A 20,232-nucleotide genomic window follows, 5' to 3' on the forward strand; every position below is an offset into this window, starting at 1 on the left:
TATTTCAATCACAGCATGGGATGTAATCCTGCATCATTACAGCTGATGAGCTTTCAGAAGGGATTGTAAAGCCCTCGTTCTCTTATAAACGTGTGCGTTTGTCTGTACAATTAACAAGGGCTGCTACAGAAATAAATTCTAATTTGCCTACTGTCAGAAACTCAAAATGTCCGTGAATGTACAATAAAGCTGTGTACCAGTGTACCAGACTTAGGGCCAGACACTAAAAACAGTATATACAGTATAAAAGTAAGCTCTGCACCCCAAATGAGAGACAGACACGGAGTCAGTGACAACACAATGTGTATACACAGTAATGAATCTGTGAGTTTCTCCAATGAGACAATGGAAATCGTAGCAGCAAATATGGAGAAAAGTGGCTGATGTGGCTTCGATAAGCAACTTACTGTGAAATTGTCGCTTTTCTGCACAATATAAAAGAAGAAGCAGAACACTAAGCAGAGTTAGTGCAATTCAGCTGTAGCAGGTAGTGCATTTCAGAAACAACAGCTAAAATCAGACTCTTGTGTTATATAGTGTGGTTAGGCAGAAGCCGCACAAAATAAGATAGACTATTAAAATGTCACTGGCTAATCTTTCTTTATATACTGAAAGGATACAACCTAGATTTTCTAAGAAAATAATCAACTGGGCAGTTTAACTCACTTACCCTAAGCTCCACCCACTTATCCAGCAGTCTCTTGTCGTTGAACTCACACAGCAGGCCTGAGGAAGTGATGCAGAAAGTGCTGCTGGCCTTCTGGCCCTTGCCACAAGCCACATCGCTGAAAAAGTTATTCCTGAGTTCCCCAAGCAATCCAGAGCGACCCAGTAAGGGCACTGTGGAATTAACCTGAAAGTACAACACATGTTATTATGGTTTCTTTAAAAATGTTATAAACATATAAACTGTATTGCTATAGTTTACAGGGTATATTTGAGTGGCTATAACTGCCTGGTGTTAACACAGAGGAGAGTGAACAAATAACTAATAATACTGTACTATAAAAGACTTGGATGATGGATTACACTTCCAAACAAACAAAATGTGCTGCAATAAATACTTATTCCTACTAATACTTGTGACATGTAATTTTGATGAAATTATTTATTTTATATTTTTCTCATTATTTGTTAGTCATTCATTTCAATAAAACCTTACTGTACAGCACAGCTAGCTAGCCTTGCACAGAACTACTTATTTGAATTAATATTTAAATTTAACAAATCCTCTAATGCAAGAACATTTTTTGTGTTTTTGACAAATAAGAAAAAAGCAGCCTGTGTACCTTGGAGGCCTTGGTGTGGTCCAGGTACCAAAACTTAACATGTCTGTTCCCTGCTGTAACAAAGTAGGAGCTGTCAGCTGAAAATGACACGGCTGTCACTTTACTGGAGACTTTGTTAGCAGCCACCAATACATTTTTCTGGAAAGAGAACAAAAATATATAAATTATGTCAATCCAGTGACCATTTCAAACAAATTTGTTTTGTGGTGCTTAAACCTATATGAGGGCTGATTATGCTGTGCACACCTTCCAGGCCCAGACGTTGACTATCATGTCATGCTGGTAGCCCACGCTGATGATGTACTTGCTGTTGGGGGAGAAAGCTACACATGCCACACCGTACTTATGCTCATGAAGCTCTGCTACCTGAGTTCTCGCCACCACATCCCACACACGCACTGCTGGCATATGACCGCTCTAATAAAAGAGAGAGAGAGAGAGAGAGAGAGAGAGAGAGAGAGAGAGAGAACCAGTGATTTAATAAAGGTCTGCATATCAATATCCTGTCCTCCATTTAACAGTAATGAAATAGCTTGGTACTGTAAGTGTTCTCTTTGTGTTTGCAGGCAAGATTTACAGCCCAACAACAAAAACAAAAAAAGGATTGTATGAACACTGTAGAAAAACAAAAACAAAGAAGAAAAACAAAAGAAAAAGGAGCTGGCATTTTCACATAAGGGCTTATTTATTAGGATGCAAAACATGCATGTGCATACACATGCCATGTATTAAAGCTCTCCCTTTAACGCCTAGTTAACGGATGGAAAAAAAATATGTGGTAGGACGTTTACTTTCTGTAGTCGGGTTGTCCACCTCTGCACAAGAATGACTAAAACTAGAATCTTCTTAAGTAAGTTGCAAACACGAACACTCGTTGGCAATTTTCCTTACATGATCTCCAAAAAGTCTTTTTGACTTTAGCCGTATCCAACTGGCTTTTACAGAATAAAGGACTTTCTATATATACTTATTTTAAATATTGATTTTTGTAAAGCAATTTAATTGCATATAAAGAATTATTCTTATTATCTTAATCGTCATTATATCATTATCTTGATATACTTGATATCTTGAACTAATTATGTCATTAGTTCACTTTGAAATTGTCTTTAAAACATGGAGTTTTCCTTAGGTCTCAATGTTTTTGGCCACCACTTTACTATTAATGTGCAATTTCTTCACTACTTTATCCATTTAAATACAGTCATGTGAACTGAAATTGAAAGTTATCAATCAAATTAGAAGCAGATCATGAAAAGTACAAAACCCAAGGTTAAGTTTGCAGATCTTGCATTTTTTTGCTTTAATACAGTCAGAGCAGTCTGAATTAATTTATTTAACACTAACAGAGCCACAAACGTTAAGGTTACACTCAGCAAGGAGAAAATTGTTTATGTGAGGGCCAACTACAGTACAGCAGCCAAACACACGCTGAGCCTTTTCTGCTGCTTTTGCATTTCTCTCACCCCTAGCAAAGCTTTTCACACCTCCTACCCTCTGCTTCTTCCAGGCTCATTTTCATTCTCATTGCTTTTCTCCCTTTTTCTCTCGTCTCGCTCCCTATTTCACCATATTTCATTCTCTCTCTTTCACACCTTCTTCTGACAGCAAACACAGGCTATGCGTAGGCTGGCACCATTCCGCCTGTTACCACAGCAACCAATAAGCACACACACGCATGTCGTTTTCACACACGCGCTCGAGGCACAGCCTCCAACCGAATGGAAAGGATTAGTCTTGCACACCAGTAGAGTCTCATGCTGAGTATGTATGGATTTGTGGATTGTGGCAAAAGAGAACTCGTGTTCAGCCATGCCAGGCAACGTCACAAGACCTGGAGTTCTCCTTACACGTGCCAGACTCGCACCGAAGCCTCTGTACTGAAATTGTGACAACTATTTGTCAGTCTTATATTATAAGAGTCCTAAAATTATCCTTAAACCAAAGACGTATGCATATGTGTGTGTGCGATCTTATCTTGGTTTTTGAGAAAATGATATTCTTGGGTGTGTTCTGTGTGTTCGTATGAGGCGGGGATGGCACAATGATTTGGAGCAAACATTCTCTACCCTGGTAGTGTTTCAAATAATTACAACCAAGGTAAAGTTATAAAAACTTTGACGCAGGCTAGATAATGATATCCTGACACGTAATCTAAATATTTATCATTCAGCAAATTCCCTTTATCTTATATTATAAACTGTACAGCATCACACAGTGCAGAAGCTTAAGGGAGTATTGTTTTGTATTGAGGAGAAATTAATTTATTACTTCTTTGATACAGGTAGCTTCTTCCAACAGATCAAGTGATGGTAATATGGCAGAGAACTTCAAAGGACAAAAAACAAAAAAACATCTCACCTCTCCTGTGACCACATATTTGCCATCTGGTGAAAAAGCTAGAGTGGTGATTGTTTTCCTGAAGTGAAAGAAGGGAAAGAGAAGTATTTCAGTTATCATGCTGAAGTTAAATGTTTCCTGTCTACTTAAAGGGCTTCCTGTCTGGTTGGTTACTGCTTATTCGAACAATGGGCATGACTCGTATTATAATCAATCTCATGGACTTAACTTCAGGCAAAGCACTGATTCACACAGTTATAGACACGTTATTGTTATTATTATCATTATCATCATCATCATTAATCTGAAGAACTGCTAACTGTGTAAAGCATGTGATGATGTTGAATGAGAGGTCACATTCCTGTGGCATTGTCTGTCACTAAACCATAGTTTGAATCACTAAGACTTAAATGAATCGACTTCCGATCTCTTGGGGGGGGGGTTAAGACAACTGAAATACACATGCTTTTGAATGTGGTAATTTATCCTGTAGCCAGCAAGTGAAAATATATTCTTATTTAATGTTGTACTTATACGCCTTTAGGTCGAAATAGATCGGTTATTAGTTTGTAGTCTAGCCTAGGGTGTCTATAATATGAGGCCTATTTGTACTGTATTATCAGTGAGTATGAATGGTCATGTACTCCAACAATGAATATAAAACATCTCTGAAAGGACCACTAATCACTCTTTGCTTTTGTTCAGTTTAAATACATTGCACTTTCTATGATCTACAAAGCAGGCTTTACAGTGTATTCACTTTGAACTGAGGCCGGTATGTTTGCTGAAGCTGTGATGTGCAGCTGTGACTTGGAACCCTACCTGGAGCTGTTGAGAATATGATATTGTTTGTTCTTCTTGGGGTTCAAGAGCACCACCACACACCTAAAACAAAACAAAAAGAAAAACAACATTATCTGTCCGTATCAAGCATATCTTAAAAAAATACTTATAAAAATGATGGTGTTTTTGGTACAGTCTGTATTGTGTGGTATTTTGCTTTGTATCTGCTTCCTTTTTTTATTTCTTTTATCCTGCAAAATGGAAAAGTAAAAGACCTTTCAAAGGATTCCAGATAAACAATGGCTTCCACTATTATTCCTATACATGCCGTCATGGTTGAAAACCTCTACAAAACTGTATAACTGCGTTCTATGGCAAAAGTAAAAAAAAAACGAATTATCATAATACACCTGAAAATTCACAGATTACCCTCTGATAGAATCTGATAGAAGCAGAGTTTGAAAACTTTGATTCAATTTGTGATTAACCTTCATCAGCCTATCCCATACCAGTCTCTACCTAGACCCACTGATAAACCATGATTAAACCAGGAAGAATCAGAAAAAAGAGTTGGTCAGAAATGGGTGTGTTCAGCTTTGAAAGTGGGTTAGATGGGCCACATGCTTCTCGCTCCAGATTATTTTTTTTTTTTTGTGCACACCAGCCACACCCTGTATTATGTGGAACACTTATTTATTTTTGCTTAAAGGGAAAGACTTTTTTCATTAAGCATGAAAAAATATCAGCCCATGCTGGGCTTGCTGTTGACCTAAATGATACAACTGAAAATCAATCCTACTTGATAAAATGAGTAATAAGCCATGACCACGCACACGAACACACACACAGACAAGCTCCCATCAGCAGTGTAGCTGACTCAGGCCACAGGTCCTCTCTGCTGGCTGACTGCCAACTTAATAGGTGAATGTACTTTATACTGTATATGACACACCGACACACTCATTGGCTGAAAGTGTGACGGGTCCTTGAGAGTGGTAGCACTTAAAAAAATGTGTTTCAGCTAAAAGCGATGTAGCGTCATCAAAACATAACAGGAAAAGAGCTTGAATCCATCATCGTGCTTTCCTTTCACACACAGCACCAGCGTATACAGCTGTGCGTCAGCTGTGGAGGAGTCGCGAGTTACTAAAGACACTGCTGAACCGCACAGAGGACAGACGGATATATGAAAAACACATGACACATTTTCATGAAGACATGCAGTCAGGCACCTCGCTAATGGCTACACAAGTTATTTGAGAAGATAAAGAGGCAAAGCAAAAGAGACTCGACTGACAACTAATACACTAAATGGATTTTAAGGACTATTTATACAAAGCTTGTGATAGGATTTGCATGGCTTAAACAGAGATGTGCTTACACACAGACGGACAAGCGTGCATCAGACGCACTCTTATGTAAACCGGACATAATTAAGCACAGTAATACTGAACTGGATGGGTACTGCTTAGGGACCTGCCTTATTTTAATAACTGGCTTATATTTCAACTGGTTTAACAAGTACATGTTAACGCTTGAAAATAAATCCAGTCTATAGCTATTTATTCTCAACATCTACGGTCATTGTTGCTTGGGGTATCAGAAACACAAACACACCGTCCTCAGTGCTGGAACTGAACCAATTTTGGTAACTTACTGTAACACACACAGGTACAATGCAGGATCATATAAAACAGAAGAAACAATACAGCCCTGCTGTGGTCGAAGGCTATTAAACACATGGAAGGCTATATCAGAGTTCACCATGCAGCGATAGTTCTGTAAAAAAAAAAATTATGTTTGCATTTAAGGAGACGGAGAACAAAAACCCTCAAATTAACTGGAACAAACAACAGAAAGAGGAAGGAAACGAGTAATCTACCTAGTAGTCAGCTGATATGTTGGCCAGTACCTGGTGTTTTTCCTGGTATTTTTTAGCCAATGAGTCACAAACTTTGCAGAGAAACTGCTCTTTTATAAAAATAAATAATCAGCTGCTGCATGTATATAATTTGAACTAGAATACCATTTCTGCTAGGTTTGCTAAAACCAGCGTACAGACATTCCAACTTGCAAAAACTACAGTAATTTCAGGCTTTGTCCACGTCTACATGGGCATTTTTAAAAACGGGTTTTCCTGTGGGTTTTGGCCTTTCGTCCACACACAAACTCAGTTTTAGGTCACTAAAAAATAGAATTGGAAATATCCTTGCAGGTTAAAAGATATTTAGAAACTTCAGTATTATGTGGACAAATGATAATGAGAAAAAAAAGTTTTTAAAATACCCATGTACTGTAGTAGTGGACTATGCCTCAGACAGTCACGTATTCCCCGTTTACAACCATGAAACCACCAGGGGCAACAGCAACATAGCTTTTGCAAATGTTGCAACAAGCAATAAACTTAATTGCTATTACAGGCAGGAATACACCCTACTGAGAGAAAGGGACATCACCAACATCGCCTCACCCACTAAGGAAAGCCAGAGGTTTACTTAGGACGAAGAAAGATTAACCAGTATGTTTGCTCTCTCTCTCTCTCACTCCCTTTCCATCTATCCATCTCACTTATTTGAAAAAAATTATTTCCAGGATACCGTTTATGATTTGCGTGCATGTTGATATCAACATGCAAGAGACTCCCAGAACTTCTGAAAGAGGTGTGATGTCCGAGTGTGCATTTTTTTCAAATGACCTAAAAGTGCAGAAAAGAATGCTCCCCAAACTATTTTTTGAATATTACGCATACCTCTTCCATAAAACAATGAGTTCATTTTTGTCAATCTGAATCAATTTACTGTTTAATCAGGACTTTGCTGTTACTGTACCTGTGGCAAAAGATGTAGTTCAGTAGCCACAGCTAAACCAAACAACCTGCATAACCAAGATAAAACAAGCCTACTGACTAATGCAGAAAATTATTTGTAAAGTCTTTATCATTACCAATTTAGGCCAAATAATTAATGCTAATAAATCCCAAATCTTATTGCGAAACACGTATGCTTAGTATAAAATGGAAAGTACAAGCTTTTTAAAATATAATGCATACACATTTAACAGTTTATACAATCTATTAATTTAAATAAAGCTCTTCAATTGTAATTTTGATGTATTGTTACAACATAATATAATATACTTACTCTATGAAGACATGGCCTCCTTAAAACACTTGCATGTTAATCATTAATTGTAACTAATTACATTTGAGTTGACACATACACACACACAGCAATATCTTGACGCCATTGCAACACCAATACTAATCTTCCAATAATAGCCATAACAACACTATTAACTTATAAAAAATAATGTGTACACAGCAATGACCGAGATGCATTTAAAACAATTATTTTCTGCCAAAACAAACCAGCGCTGACACAGAGCATATGTTAAAAAATTATTAAAGCAAGAATAATAATAATAATAATAATTCGCTACGGTCTTTTTAATTTCTTTAAAGAATTAAAAGGTCTCTTCTATTATCCCATGGATTTTTAGACTCACAAACATGCCTGGAGCCAATAGTTACAGTGTTTATTTTTTCCTTACATACTATTGAGTGCAGTCCGTGGACTTCCTTTCACGGCAATTCATGCACCCGGACCTCTACAGAAATGCCTGAGAAATAATGTTGGCCGTGCTGGATTAAGACAGGGAATAAGTGCAGACAAACTGGCTATTAAAGGCTTGACACAAGTGTGGTGAATCAACACTCTGGAAGCCAGCACAGTACCGGTTTCACAAAAATGTTTTACTTTCCATACAATACATATTATACAACATCTCTCTGCTTTTTTTATATACAGTATAGCAGAAGTAGCAAGTTAGATGACGAGATCATATAATTCTTTGAGGCATTTCTATGATTCATAATATACATCAAAATATACAGGTTCACAACTTGCAGTATTACTGGAATAAAAAAATTAAATGAGAAACTTTGTTTTCCCATTTTACAGTAGGGCGAACTGTCAATTCATGGACTAGTTAGCTTTCGCCTGTAACTCCACAGCTTTTAACCAGAAAATAATGAAGTCCATCACATGCATCCTGCAGCTTTTTGAAATGCTGCTCATCCTGAATCAATGGGAAAAGTATAACTATCTGCCCTCTTCCGCATATATGAGCTCACAGACCGTGCATGAGCATGCCATCTGTTAAAAAAAAAAAAAAACACAAAACACAAAACATACAAATCCTAATTCAGACATTTGACCTCCAAAAAATGTAACCACTCGTTCCTGAGATATGGCAAAAATATGAATCTCGAAGGATGATGTTATACATTTTCAAAATTAAGCAGTTTAGAAAAGTACTCAATTTCTAAACCTGACTTTGTTATATACAGTAAGCTAAAAGAGCCTTTGTGTGTTCACATCAGCCAAATGATTAAATGCAATTGATACAGTAGGATACAAAAGAGTGGCCTTACTGTATTTGATATCCTTGGGAATGTAAATGTGGTGTTAGATACACAGATCTCTTTGCAAACATAATTAAGTCAACAGGTAAAACTGGAGTAGAAAAACTGGTTATCTTTCTAGATATGATTGCATCCGCCAGTCTCAGCTATATCCTAAGTTAGTGGATCTCACACAGAGTTAAGCAGCTGTGATATGGACGACAATGCAACTTTAAAGAAAACCAAAATTTGTGCAAAAAGAAACACATTTAAACTGAGAGGGGTGTTACAAACAAACAGCAAAACATTGGTTGTTGAAGACAAGATGGCATGTGCTGAACTCTGCAGGGCCGTGTGCATCATGTCTGTTCCTAGTGCTAGACAAATAGAACCAGTTCATTATTCCATATGGTCAGTGCTCAATCAAGTGTTGCAGGGCTTGGACCAAGGGCCACCTGCAGGCAGTACAGCTGTCACAGACTACAAACAACGTATGGGTTGATGATGTGAAACATTATAAATTGCATTACTGTATATTAATACATTTAACAAAAGTGAAATGTGGGTAAAATTATACACAAATGCACAAAAAGTAAAGACATGCAGAGTTTTATAAGAACGTTTGCACACCAAACATGTGTACATTTTTCAGCAAGAAAAGTTCAGCTATAATACATTATTACCACTTTGTTAACGTTCCTTTCCTGGATTTAAAAGTAACAGCTTGTCTAGACATAGAATGAGGGTCCAGACGGCATGGCATGATGATCACCCAGGTCATGACTCTATTGATTTTTTACCCTTTTATTTAAATTGAACTGTAATCCTATTAAAGACTTAAAGGGGGGGCGGAGGGAGATTTATGATTCCTAGCTATTTATCTGCAGGACAGCTGACCTTTAAATTGACCAACAATTCAACCTCTTTGAAAATCTGTGAAAATTTGCTTAAATTTTCACCTCCAGTCATACAAGAAGAATAAATTCACATTTTAATAATAGAATTATATACATTATATATTTCAGTGCATACTTATCAAAAAACTATGGGTATCTACAGGGTATCTTTTAGATATCTTTGTAGGTTAAAAGTTAGGGTGACCTGTGATTTTGTAACTAAGCATGTTAATCATTAAAAAAAGGCTTTTTGACTGCAAGCTAATTAAGAGTTTAAGAGAATTACTGCATGTGATAGCCTGGGTGGGAGGAAATCCTGCACTATGTCCCATGAGAACCAATAAATCTCTGAGGAAAACATTGCACAAGAGTCTCTGGATGATATTCCATAAAAGACAATTTATTCACATAGTCACTGAATGACTTGCATATTGGTACATCTAATCATTATGTGATCTCCAGTGGTGTAGACTTCCTTCGACAAGTCTATTTCCGCTTAAGTTAATGGTTTCCCCAGTGATGTTTGGATGCTGACAGTGGTGACAGTGGGAATGCATCTTTAGTCTGTCATGCTCTTATACCTCTCTATTTTTCTTCTTTTCTTTAACCAGTGTTCCAAATCATTAAAATTTATGCGATACACCCTTAATCAATATCAATCATGATTACTGATCAATCATGCTCATCATCCTTTATTATAGATCTTTCATTCTGGAACTCAAGTCTAACGTTTAAGGTTTGGACTTTAGAAGTACACACTCCGTAAAAGCTGACAAATGTTCTGCTCATGTACAACACTGTAACTGCTAACAGAAATAATGGAAATATGGCAGAAACAAACAAGTTAGCACGAACAATTGCCCAAACCAACAATCAAATATCAATATAACATTCAGTTTCCTTTAGCCCCAGTCAGCCCTGAGATCCCAGGGTTTGTAGAGTTTAAAAGTTTAATCAAGGGCTTAAGGAAATGCATACTTAAAGAAGAAAAAGCCACAAACATTATTTAGTTCAGTCAATGTTTAATGTGTGGTGCTGTTAGCCCTTAAAACTCACTTACTAAAAAAGGATTTGAGCTATTTTTCATTTTTCTAAAACATATATGGGCTCAGGATTGTCATATAAATGATGTATCCATTTTTTCAGCACAACCTAGACAATAGGATGAACTGAATGTTATTTTAACTATACAAATGTAAATTAGAAACAAATAAAAAAAATGGATCACATAGGCAAAGAAATAGCACAGATACCCCTGATCACGTGTTTCTGGTTGTTGTTTTTAGGACCAAAATTGGATCATTATTGACCTATGATGCTATGTTGCCTGCACAGATCTGTGTTGCTTGAGTTTTAAAAGTATTAACTGGACATTTTACTTCTGCCCACATACAGAATGTAGAAGAGGGGCAAATGGTTTACACCCTGAGCAATAAATACCTTTTTTTTTTTTTTTGGGTGGGCAAGGGAGAGTTAAAGTAAAAGTGGTTTACATGGTGTAGGATAGTCACCGTCTTGCTCCATCTGGTAAGTGGGATAAAACAGAGAGACAGGTGGTCAAGCCTTACACACATACACACTGATCCTGGTTCGCTGTCAAACTATTGGTTTCCAACTCACAAGCCCAACCCCCTGATGCTCCTGCATTAGCAAGGATCTGCCGTTGATCCTGGACTCCCACAATCCGAGCAGACTGAGCCCAGCTCTCCAATCCCCCAGCTTCCGATCACAGCTGCCAGGATTGAACACTTTAGCACAAGGCTTGCGAATCTTGGCACCATGTTCTGCCTTTTATACTCGCACTGGGAGCATTTGATATGGCATGACTTTGTGTGCAAATCAGGGGAAAATTAAATAATGTCTTTTAAAGTGCTGTCATTTTCCACACAATATCTAATTTGGTTTGTGGTGCAACTCTTAGAGATTACATATACAGGATTATAAGTATCACATCCCAAATGGTGCAATGCAGCAGAGATGTAGACTGTACAGTGTAAAGAAGGATTATAATAAAAAAACAAAAAAATCCTTCCTTTGTTCTGGTTCAACAACTGGGTAATTATGCTTTTCTGATTCCATCGTTCCATCCCTTCCGGCTTCTCTTCCTTTCACTTTTCCGATTCACTTAACTGTTCTGCGCTACTGACCCATTTTCTTGCAATGCTGTGAGACAGAGAACATCTGACCCACTTGTTCATGCACAGCTGACATTACTGTAATTTATAGTTAATTTTACTATCAAAGAAAATCAACCGCATATACTCAAAACACCACTAATGCTTCTAAAGTTCATACAAATACTACAGGATTCAAAAGGCTGATAAGTACACAGAAACACAAAGCTGTTTGAACATTCATTGTCCGTCAACAATGCAGCACTGCTAAAAGCTAAAAACTTCCATTGCATCAGTACATAAACAATTAAAAAAGAGAAGTGTAATTTGTCATAGGGTTTAATCTTAGTAAGTTTCTTTCCATTTGGTCAAGCAGATGACTGAACTCCAGTACATGACACTACAGTATGTACAGTAAGTTTAGCACTTACACAACAGCGTACGACCATTTCTAATATGAAGAGCAAGAAACAGGCTAAATTATTTGGTCATATTATGCCCTACAACATACACAGTAGGCAATATATAAAAGTAAAAAAAAGTCTTAACAATAACCCCTTTAATCGGTAATGGCGGTACAGTATGTTGCACCAACCACAATACCTATGACTCGAAAAGCAAGTCAAAACTAAATGAGCGTACTCCTGACCAACCAAGTACGTCTTTTCATTCAAGTGCACTTGAGAAAAAAAAAGGCCACCTCCCCAGAGAGTGCTTCAGGTTAAATCAACAAAGAATGATTTAAATGGAATTAGTTGCTCCTTCTGAAGTAAACGAGAGCTCAGTTTCCACTACTGAGTACAAGCAAATTATCAGTCGATTCATTATAGACCATTTGTTTGCACTTTGAACTTTAGCATTTACATGAATAGAATGTAAAATATGTAAGAGTTATCTGAAACCACAGAACACCACCCTCCATTTGCAGAGCTATAACCCAACATTTATATAATGTGCATTCCACGTCTTAAAAAACTAAAACTAAAAATAAACTCCCAGATGTGTGTGTGTAGTGGAACATTTGAGGAGAAACACACAAACACTTGATTTGCATTTAAATCCCTCTTGCTGTAATACTTGTTAAAAGTATTTTAAAGACAATAAAACATCCTAAAAGTCGTTTATTCTCACTCTAACTCAGGGGTTATCTGTTGTTTTACTGTAAAAGGAAAAGGTCAGCCAAAGATGCAATCAGTCAGAATGTACTGATATCAACTATGAGGGATAAATTGCATTTGAAATTGTAAAGTGTGATAGTAGTGCTTTGAGACAGATTTTGCAGACCCTGAAATCTTTTGCACCAACATAAACATTGCATTAACGTTCACTAAGAGAACAGACTTGGTATAACAGCTGCAGGGTCTCATCTGATTGCCCATGTGCACACTTCACAGTGCTCCACACTATATTCAGAGCAGACCATGGGCAGTTGTCTGCACCAACTGGTAACTTGGCTTAATCAGCAAGTTGCAGACCTTAAGACATGCCTTAAGAAAGCTGACATATACCTTGATAAGAAGGGTTTTACAACAAGCTATTCATCTTGAACGCATTTTGCACTTTAAAGACACACTGAATGACGGAATTAAATGAAAGAAATTAGGTGGCCTACTTGGAGGACATTTGCTTGATTTAATCAGTTCAACAGACTGTTTCAGTACTAGCCATGCGTATGTGTAGTATACTGCATTATTTCTAAAATTTGATTCAAAAGGCAAAACATGTCATCCTAGAAAGTGAGCATTAAAACTTATTAGCTTTAGTGCGGTAGATGAGAGGAGAGTTTAAACCCCCAAATCCATGGGCAGATTTTCTTAAATATTACCAGCATACACCAGCAGGAAGTTTAAATTATTAGTATCCAGCCTAAATGCCTGGTCTCCCTTCTTGCCCAATAATTTTAAATACTTGTTTTCCCATATCCAAACTGAATGCAGAATTACATTTGAACATTAAATGCTGTTTCAGTGCAAGAACATGCACATTTTATGGAAATACTTGTTTCTGTGGAGTGTCATACACATTGTTAGCAATACAGGAACATCCTGTGAATGGCTTTAGAAAAACCACAGCACTATAGCCTATGGGCATGTATACAGAAAAAAAGGGCTGTGTGCACTGTGTCACGCTGTACACCTCAGAGAATAAAACTGTCCTTCCTGACCCAGCTTTCTGCTTTTCATGTTTGTACTCCACCTAATTTCTGTAAATGCTTACACAGCTGTTATCAGATTTCTGGCAGATGAATTTGTATATCCGTTTTTTGCAGAATCCCATAGAGTACAAAAAGCAATTTTGTACTGTTAAGTGTGTGTTGTGTGTACCATTTAATGTTAAAAAAAACATATACATATATATATATATATATATATATATATATATATATATATATATACATATATACATATATATACACATATATACATATATATACACATATATACATACATATACACATATATATACATATATACATATATATACACATATACACACACATATATGTATATATATCTCAACATCTGAAATATTCAATTCAACGCAATTCTTGGAAGCCACCAGGTAAATGACGGAATGTCTCTATGCCCGAAAACTGATAAGAGAATGACAGCCATTCTTGCAAATAAGAACTGAGCTTGAACTTGTATCGCAAAAATTTGTGCTATGCAGTTTTTCTTGTGTTACTCACCCTGCAGGATAGGCTACCAAACCTGAATGAGGGTCGCAGGCCAAGGCACGGTTTCCTGCAGCAGTAATCCCCAAAACTTTTTCAAGAGTCACCTGTGAAACAACAAGAATAAATTGAAGTGCCTAATATGTGTGTCCACATGCATTATTACATTTCTGTCACTGAATGCAAAAGAACACTTATGAAGAACTGCCTGGGTATGAAAGGGTGTCACCGGTCTGTGTGCCAGATGCATGATAAAAGGCAATGTGCCTCAAATTTAAAAGACTTCAGACAAGCTTCTGCACAATAACAGCTCTGTAGAACAAACAGTTTAAAAGCCTATCCTGACCAGGACGGTTTCTCTGATAACTAACACTCCAAAACTGGGCTGTCGTTTGAAATGGAAATCATGAGTTAAGAATTTCCATTGCTGTGCAAATTCAAAGTTAGGAACAAACAGTTATACTTGAAACTCGTGTAACAAGCAACCATTATTATGCTCTGAAGCAAATGAAAACATATTTAAAAATCAAGGCATCAGTACTTAATACCATCCAGCAAATATTAATATGCTGTGTCATTATATGTTTAAAACCCAAATAGAAGCACACAAATCACTTACATCAGGTCCTGTAAATCTAAATGATTTCTTGGTAGAAAACATGCCGGTGCAACCCCAAAACACTCAAGGTTAAGTTTAAAAACAAATTTTTACAATACAATATTTTCCAAATGAAATCAATGTCTTCTTTTCAACAAAAATCCAAGATCCCTTAAACCCATGCATTTGGATTCCTAAAAGAGTGAGAAAATATGTCTGTGTGTATTTTGTTAGTATGACCCTGCCCTGTGATATGCATCAGTCAGTCCCCTTTCTGTTGCAGCGTCCATCAGGGCTCATCACATGATAGACTGAAGCCAGTACTTTTTCTTCTCTCTTATAATCGTCTTACATAACAGTTTAGGGTAGTCAACAGTTTACTAAAATAAGCAAAAAAAAAGCCTTTTTTCCCATTGGACCTTCTTTTAGTTATAAAAAAACAAAAAAGAAACTATTTAACCCATGCTCAGGGATTGTTGACTCAAACACATGAAAATAATCCCTGTGAGATGTTACTTAGTTAAGGTTCTAGTTGCGCACTTCTACAGGGTACCAGTTTACGACTGCTGCTACGGTCATTATCACTTGCTCTTTATTCCAAACACCCATTACTGCAGGTATAAAGGGTGGCCCAAAAGTCGGGACTGACAGGCATTTTTCTTATATAAAATTTTATAATTTACTTATCTTTCACACAGAAAATATCAAACTTACAATAGAAATTGAAAGAGAACTTATTCTAAGATATTCAAGACAGGATTGTGAAGTTACTGCCCAATTTTATATAAACATATGCTTGTTTCTCTATAAATCCAGACTTTTGGGCCACCCTGTATTATTTAAAAACAATTTAACGTTTTGCATGAAGTGTTGCTGCCAGTGGAATTCAGAAACATCCACTCTTCTCTCTCTCCATTGGGAATTTAGACTAAGCAGAAAGCAGACGTAAAGAATATTTCTGCCTATGAGATGAGACTTCTCTTGCAGGTCAAAGGTAATGTGGTACAGTATGGACGGGTAAAAACAAGTTCTGGTCATGTCACATGGCCCCACCTGTTCTGCTCTCCTTGCTTTAACACACCCATTTATACTTCCCAAAACCTGCTCCCTAAAAGGTCAGTTGAATAAAAAAATTTCGGATCAGCAAAACAGTAGAATATGGAGGGAAAAAAAAGAATGGTTTTACAGTAAATAGGACATTCATGCTCTCATGATCTCCAGTCAAAGGTTCAACAAAACTTTATAGTCAGGGGAAGCAACCATTCTTTTAAAGCAGCACAGCACGAAAGCCCCAGGACAAAAAGAAAAAAAGTCACGGTTTACAAACCACCACAATGTGGAAGTGCATGAACACAATTTTTCTTCATCTGGACTTGTAGAATTCCTCATGGTTCATCTGTAAACTCAAGTGCAACTTAGGACTTTTTTGCATACTACAGAAATTCCAAGATACAGCATAAACACTGAACAGGATGCAGGAATCCAACAACTCAGGGTTGCTTAATGGGCAAGTCTTAAGAGGCTTACACATGTTTGAATTTGGATTGAGTTGAACCTGATTCGACAAACACACCCACAGTGACAGTACAGTCAGGCAAGTCTTCTTAATACAATCTAGTCTTATTCACTGGCGTGTAAACAGGTCATTATGAGTTACTGCAGTTTGCACAGAGTATAAGGCTGCAGGGGTCAAAACCCAATTGGCTTACATCCCTCAAGTCCCAGGCAACCACTGGCTTGAAGAGGAAAGTACACGGAGCATTTGTCTGCAGCAGTAAACAGGCAATCAGGACGGAATGCAGCTCTCACAGAAACACACTGCAAACTGCACTTCTTTAAGAGATACACCAGAAAATAACTGTAACAAGGAAAGGTCTAAGGTAAACCATGAGCTACATTTGGAGGAATCATTGATCTAACCGGATCTGTGTAGAAGAGTGTGTAGGATTTGTGTGTGGATTTCTGCAGTACTTTTGTCCTTCATAAGGAGTTTAACATTAAAAGATCTAATACATAGGTGTTACAATGTAACAGTTTCTATTCCAGGGCTTTAACAGAGAGCTGTAAATAACCCTAAAGAAGCAAATACAGAAGAGCAATCATAAATAAAGGTTTATTTACAGAGTGTGTAAACCTCTCTCCCTCTCTCTCTCACACACACAAGCACATTTATAATGAATGCTCCATCACACACACAAACCTACACGAGGCATTTAAAGGGCACACATGCTATATTTTCTGTCCGGACATAAAACATGTTCCATACCTTATTTGCCAGGTTTTCCTTGTTTGATCTTGGTTTATTTCTCCTCAGTTTTATGGAGGGAGACCGGAGCAGGTTTTTAATCCGATTTTTAATGGTCGTGTTTTCCATCGTCATCTTAATCCCGTTTCAATTAAATGCAAATGTTTAAAAATTTAAATCTTGAAGTATGGCTCTGTTCTAGTCTATTTAAAAAAAACACCAACGTTACATTGTGTCTTAAACAATGTTGGGTGAAAGTAAGCTCCGGTTCAGGCGTTACTGTGCTGCTGAACATCAGAAACCAGGTCTCCTGAGCCGCAGTCCTGCTCTCCCGCAGTGAAGCCGCTCCGAGCTGTTACAAGTCTTTCTCCTGACTGCATTGGATAACATGGTGAAATGGACCATTGCTCATTCTTCGTGTAGTCAGCAATTCCGTGCTGAGCTCCGCGTCTCCTCTTTGGTCAAAAAGCCTCTTCTCGTCTCCAAGCGAGCCGTAGTGTAAAAAGCCAACTCGCTCCAGCTGTCCAGTGTGTAGGAGGAGCGAACGGTGTGAACTAATCAGCAGTTTATCTCAGCTCTGTTCAACTGACACAGGACGCTTTCTTTGTTTTTAAATCAACTGTCTACATAGCTGAAATGATAAAAACGCATCCTATAAATAACCATCATAAGCAGACCGGTAAACTCTGACACGTTGCGATGAGATACGGCCTAGCGTTCGCGAAATAAGGCTGACAGCTGATTCCCAATGAGAACACTTGATTGTACACCGCCTCAGCGCTTTGCTAAACAAACACACATTTCTAAATAAACCCTGTCAGCTAAAACACACATCTTGACCCGACATAACCTGAATTAAAACTCATGGTCCTATAGCTAGCTAGCTCCCCAAAACCTCTGGCTTGGTTTAAAGCTGAACCTAACAAAGCCTCCTGCGCCTGTAAACCGAGAGCTTCACGCTGCGCTGCTGCTGTTTATTTACAGCTAACATTGCGTTCATTCTGATCCTGATTTAATGAAGGTCGCTGTTGCTATCCAAGTTATTTTAATGCTAAGCTAGCTGGCTAAAAAACAGTCTCTTTCCCACACACCAGACCTGCATCTTCATCTGCTTCAACTAGAGGACACTCCTGCCATCCAGCGACAAACCGCTTCAGAATCCACTGCGCCATGCGAACATTCACATGATGGGAAAGGGATCCTCTTTACTCCACTCAACTCTGCTGGAAAACATCCTTAATTCATTATTCTTTTTTTGGGAACTGTTTTCTAATGCATATTTGTTTTATAAATAAATATCTATATATGCCCCGTTACCCGTTATGAATGATGTCTGATGCCAAGCAGAAAAAAGGTCACATGATTTAAGTTTTTTTCCCCCTTTAACCCTAATGATTAGGGCACATCAGCGCTACTGATCTTACGACGGGATGAGGTCACGATTTGATATTACCATATTAATCCAATTCGTACAGCCTTTTACCTAGGGTAATTAAGCATTAGTTATAACACAATGTGTCGTTTTAAAAAGTGGAAATAGCTTTAAAAAAAAAAGCAATTTCCCACCAAATGTGCATAAAAATTACAAATTAAAATATATGTAGATAACTACAAAAAAAACCGTGATATAATTAGAAATTGAATGCCGTAAAAAAGACTAAAGCGCGCCATCTACAGGCAATATATCGCCATTTATATAGATATAGAAATTTATATATACACACATTTTTGTGTATGTGTGTATATATAAAGTATATACATACACACTATATATAATATATACAGTATGTATACTGTATATTCTTCAGGCTAAACCATGTTAACCACCATTACCTGGTTTGCACACAACTCTAAACATCATTAACCATCTGCAACTAATTTAGAAAAAATAAATAAATAAAATAAAACTTTACCAACCCCCTGGAAAAAAGCATGTTTAAGAAAGGCAGGTGTGATGGGGCATGTGCAAGGCAAGTACAGTACTACCTGGTCAAAAAATTTCAATATATGAATTTAAATAAGCAATTAAGAGCATTTGACTGGATAATTAACATTCTTGGCAATAAAGTTTTTTTTTAAGATTCTAATTACTGCAGTGGTTAATATTGTAAATGATGGCCCCTCATTTCATACCACAACCATCCCATGGTTGTGGAAAAACGTTACTGTGTTTAATCAGAGGGTTCAAATTATTGGCGGGTATCAAGATCACTTAAATGCTTGGTAAAGTTGCATTTTAAAAATCCAAAAGGTTATGCACACAATGCTACAAGAACTTAACAATGCTACTTGGGACCAATCAGCTGTGTGACCATAAGAAAATATTTGTGAAGCTGGGGTTGATGGGGACTGAAAAGCAATAGGCATGTCAGGGTAAGAATGGAAGCACATGGTGCAAATCATCCATCATGCATAGTGCCCACTGCACAAGCCTCTTAGAATCAGTCTTATCTGATGTTTTTTCAATTGGTAAGATCAATACTTAGCAACATTTTCTGGCAATAAAATGAAGTCAGCTGACAACCTCAATGTTTTAACTGATGAGGTAATCAAAACAATGCATTTTTTTTTGTCTTTGATGGCATGCCCATATTCCAGTCAATGTCAGTATACATCAAGATCAAATTGTGAAATATGGTCAGGCAGTATTGTTCTTCCAACATTGGGAACAAGTTCTCCTGAAATCAATAATTTAGCTCCTTAATTAAAAATATCAGGAGAGTCCACTGGAACAAAATTTTTTAAATCACCACAGAAGCATAGGTAGGTCTTGCCTAAAGTACAAAGGCTGGCATACTGGATAGGTCATACACTATTCCATTGTTAATGTTGCTTAAAGGATTAATTATTAAGTTGTAAGAAGTCCTACTAAAACATGTGAAACATGAAAT

At 37.3% G+C, this 20,232-nt stretch overlaps 1 protein-coding gene across 3 annotated transcripts in view; it reads right to left on the reverse strand.

The window, feature by feature from the left end:
- mapkbp1 (mitogen-activated protein kinase binding protein 1) overlaps positions 1-18,434 on the reverse strand; it is a 35,237-nt gene extending 16,803 nt beyond the window's left edge. The window contains exons 1-8 of one of the 3 annotated variants that reach the window (XM_053509549.1): positions 17,363-18,434; positions 14,514-14,605; positions 4,452-4,514; positions 3,651-3,708; positions 1,536-1,706; positions 1,290-1,427; positions 671-853; positions 408-425 (exon numbers count right to left, since the gene is read on the reverse strand). In XM_053509549.1, coding sequence (XP_053365524.1) covers positions 408-425; positions 671-853; positions 1,290-1,427; positions 1,536-1,706; positions 3,651-3,708; positions 4,452-4,514; positions 14,514-14,605; positions 17,363-17,476 — 837 coding nt within the window. In that variant the 5' untranslated portion in view covers positions 17,477-18,434. Of the gene's footprint in view, positions 1-407; positions 426-670; positions 854-1,289; positions 1,428-1,535; positions 1,707-3,650; positions 3,709-4,451; positions 4,515-14,513; positions 14,606-15,117; positions 15,214-17,362 lie in introns of those variants that run through there. The other 2 variants (XM_053509551.1, XM_053509550.1) reach the window with 2 other exon arrangements.
- Between the last annotated feature and the right edge of the window lie 1,798 nt (positions 18,435-20,232).

Source organism: Clarias gariepinus, chromosome 13 (genome assembly GCF_024256425.1).
Source record: "Clarias gariepinus isolate MV-2021 ecotype Netherlands chromosome 13, CGAR_prim_01v2, whole genome shotgun sequence".
Classification (NCBI taxonomy): Eukaryota; Metazoa; Chordata; class Actinopteri; order Siluriformes; family Clariidae; genus Clarias; species Clarias gariepinus.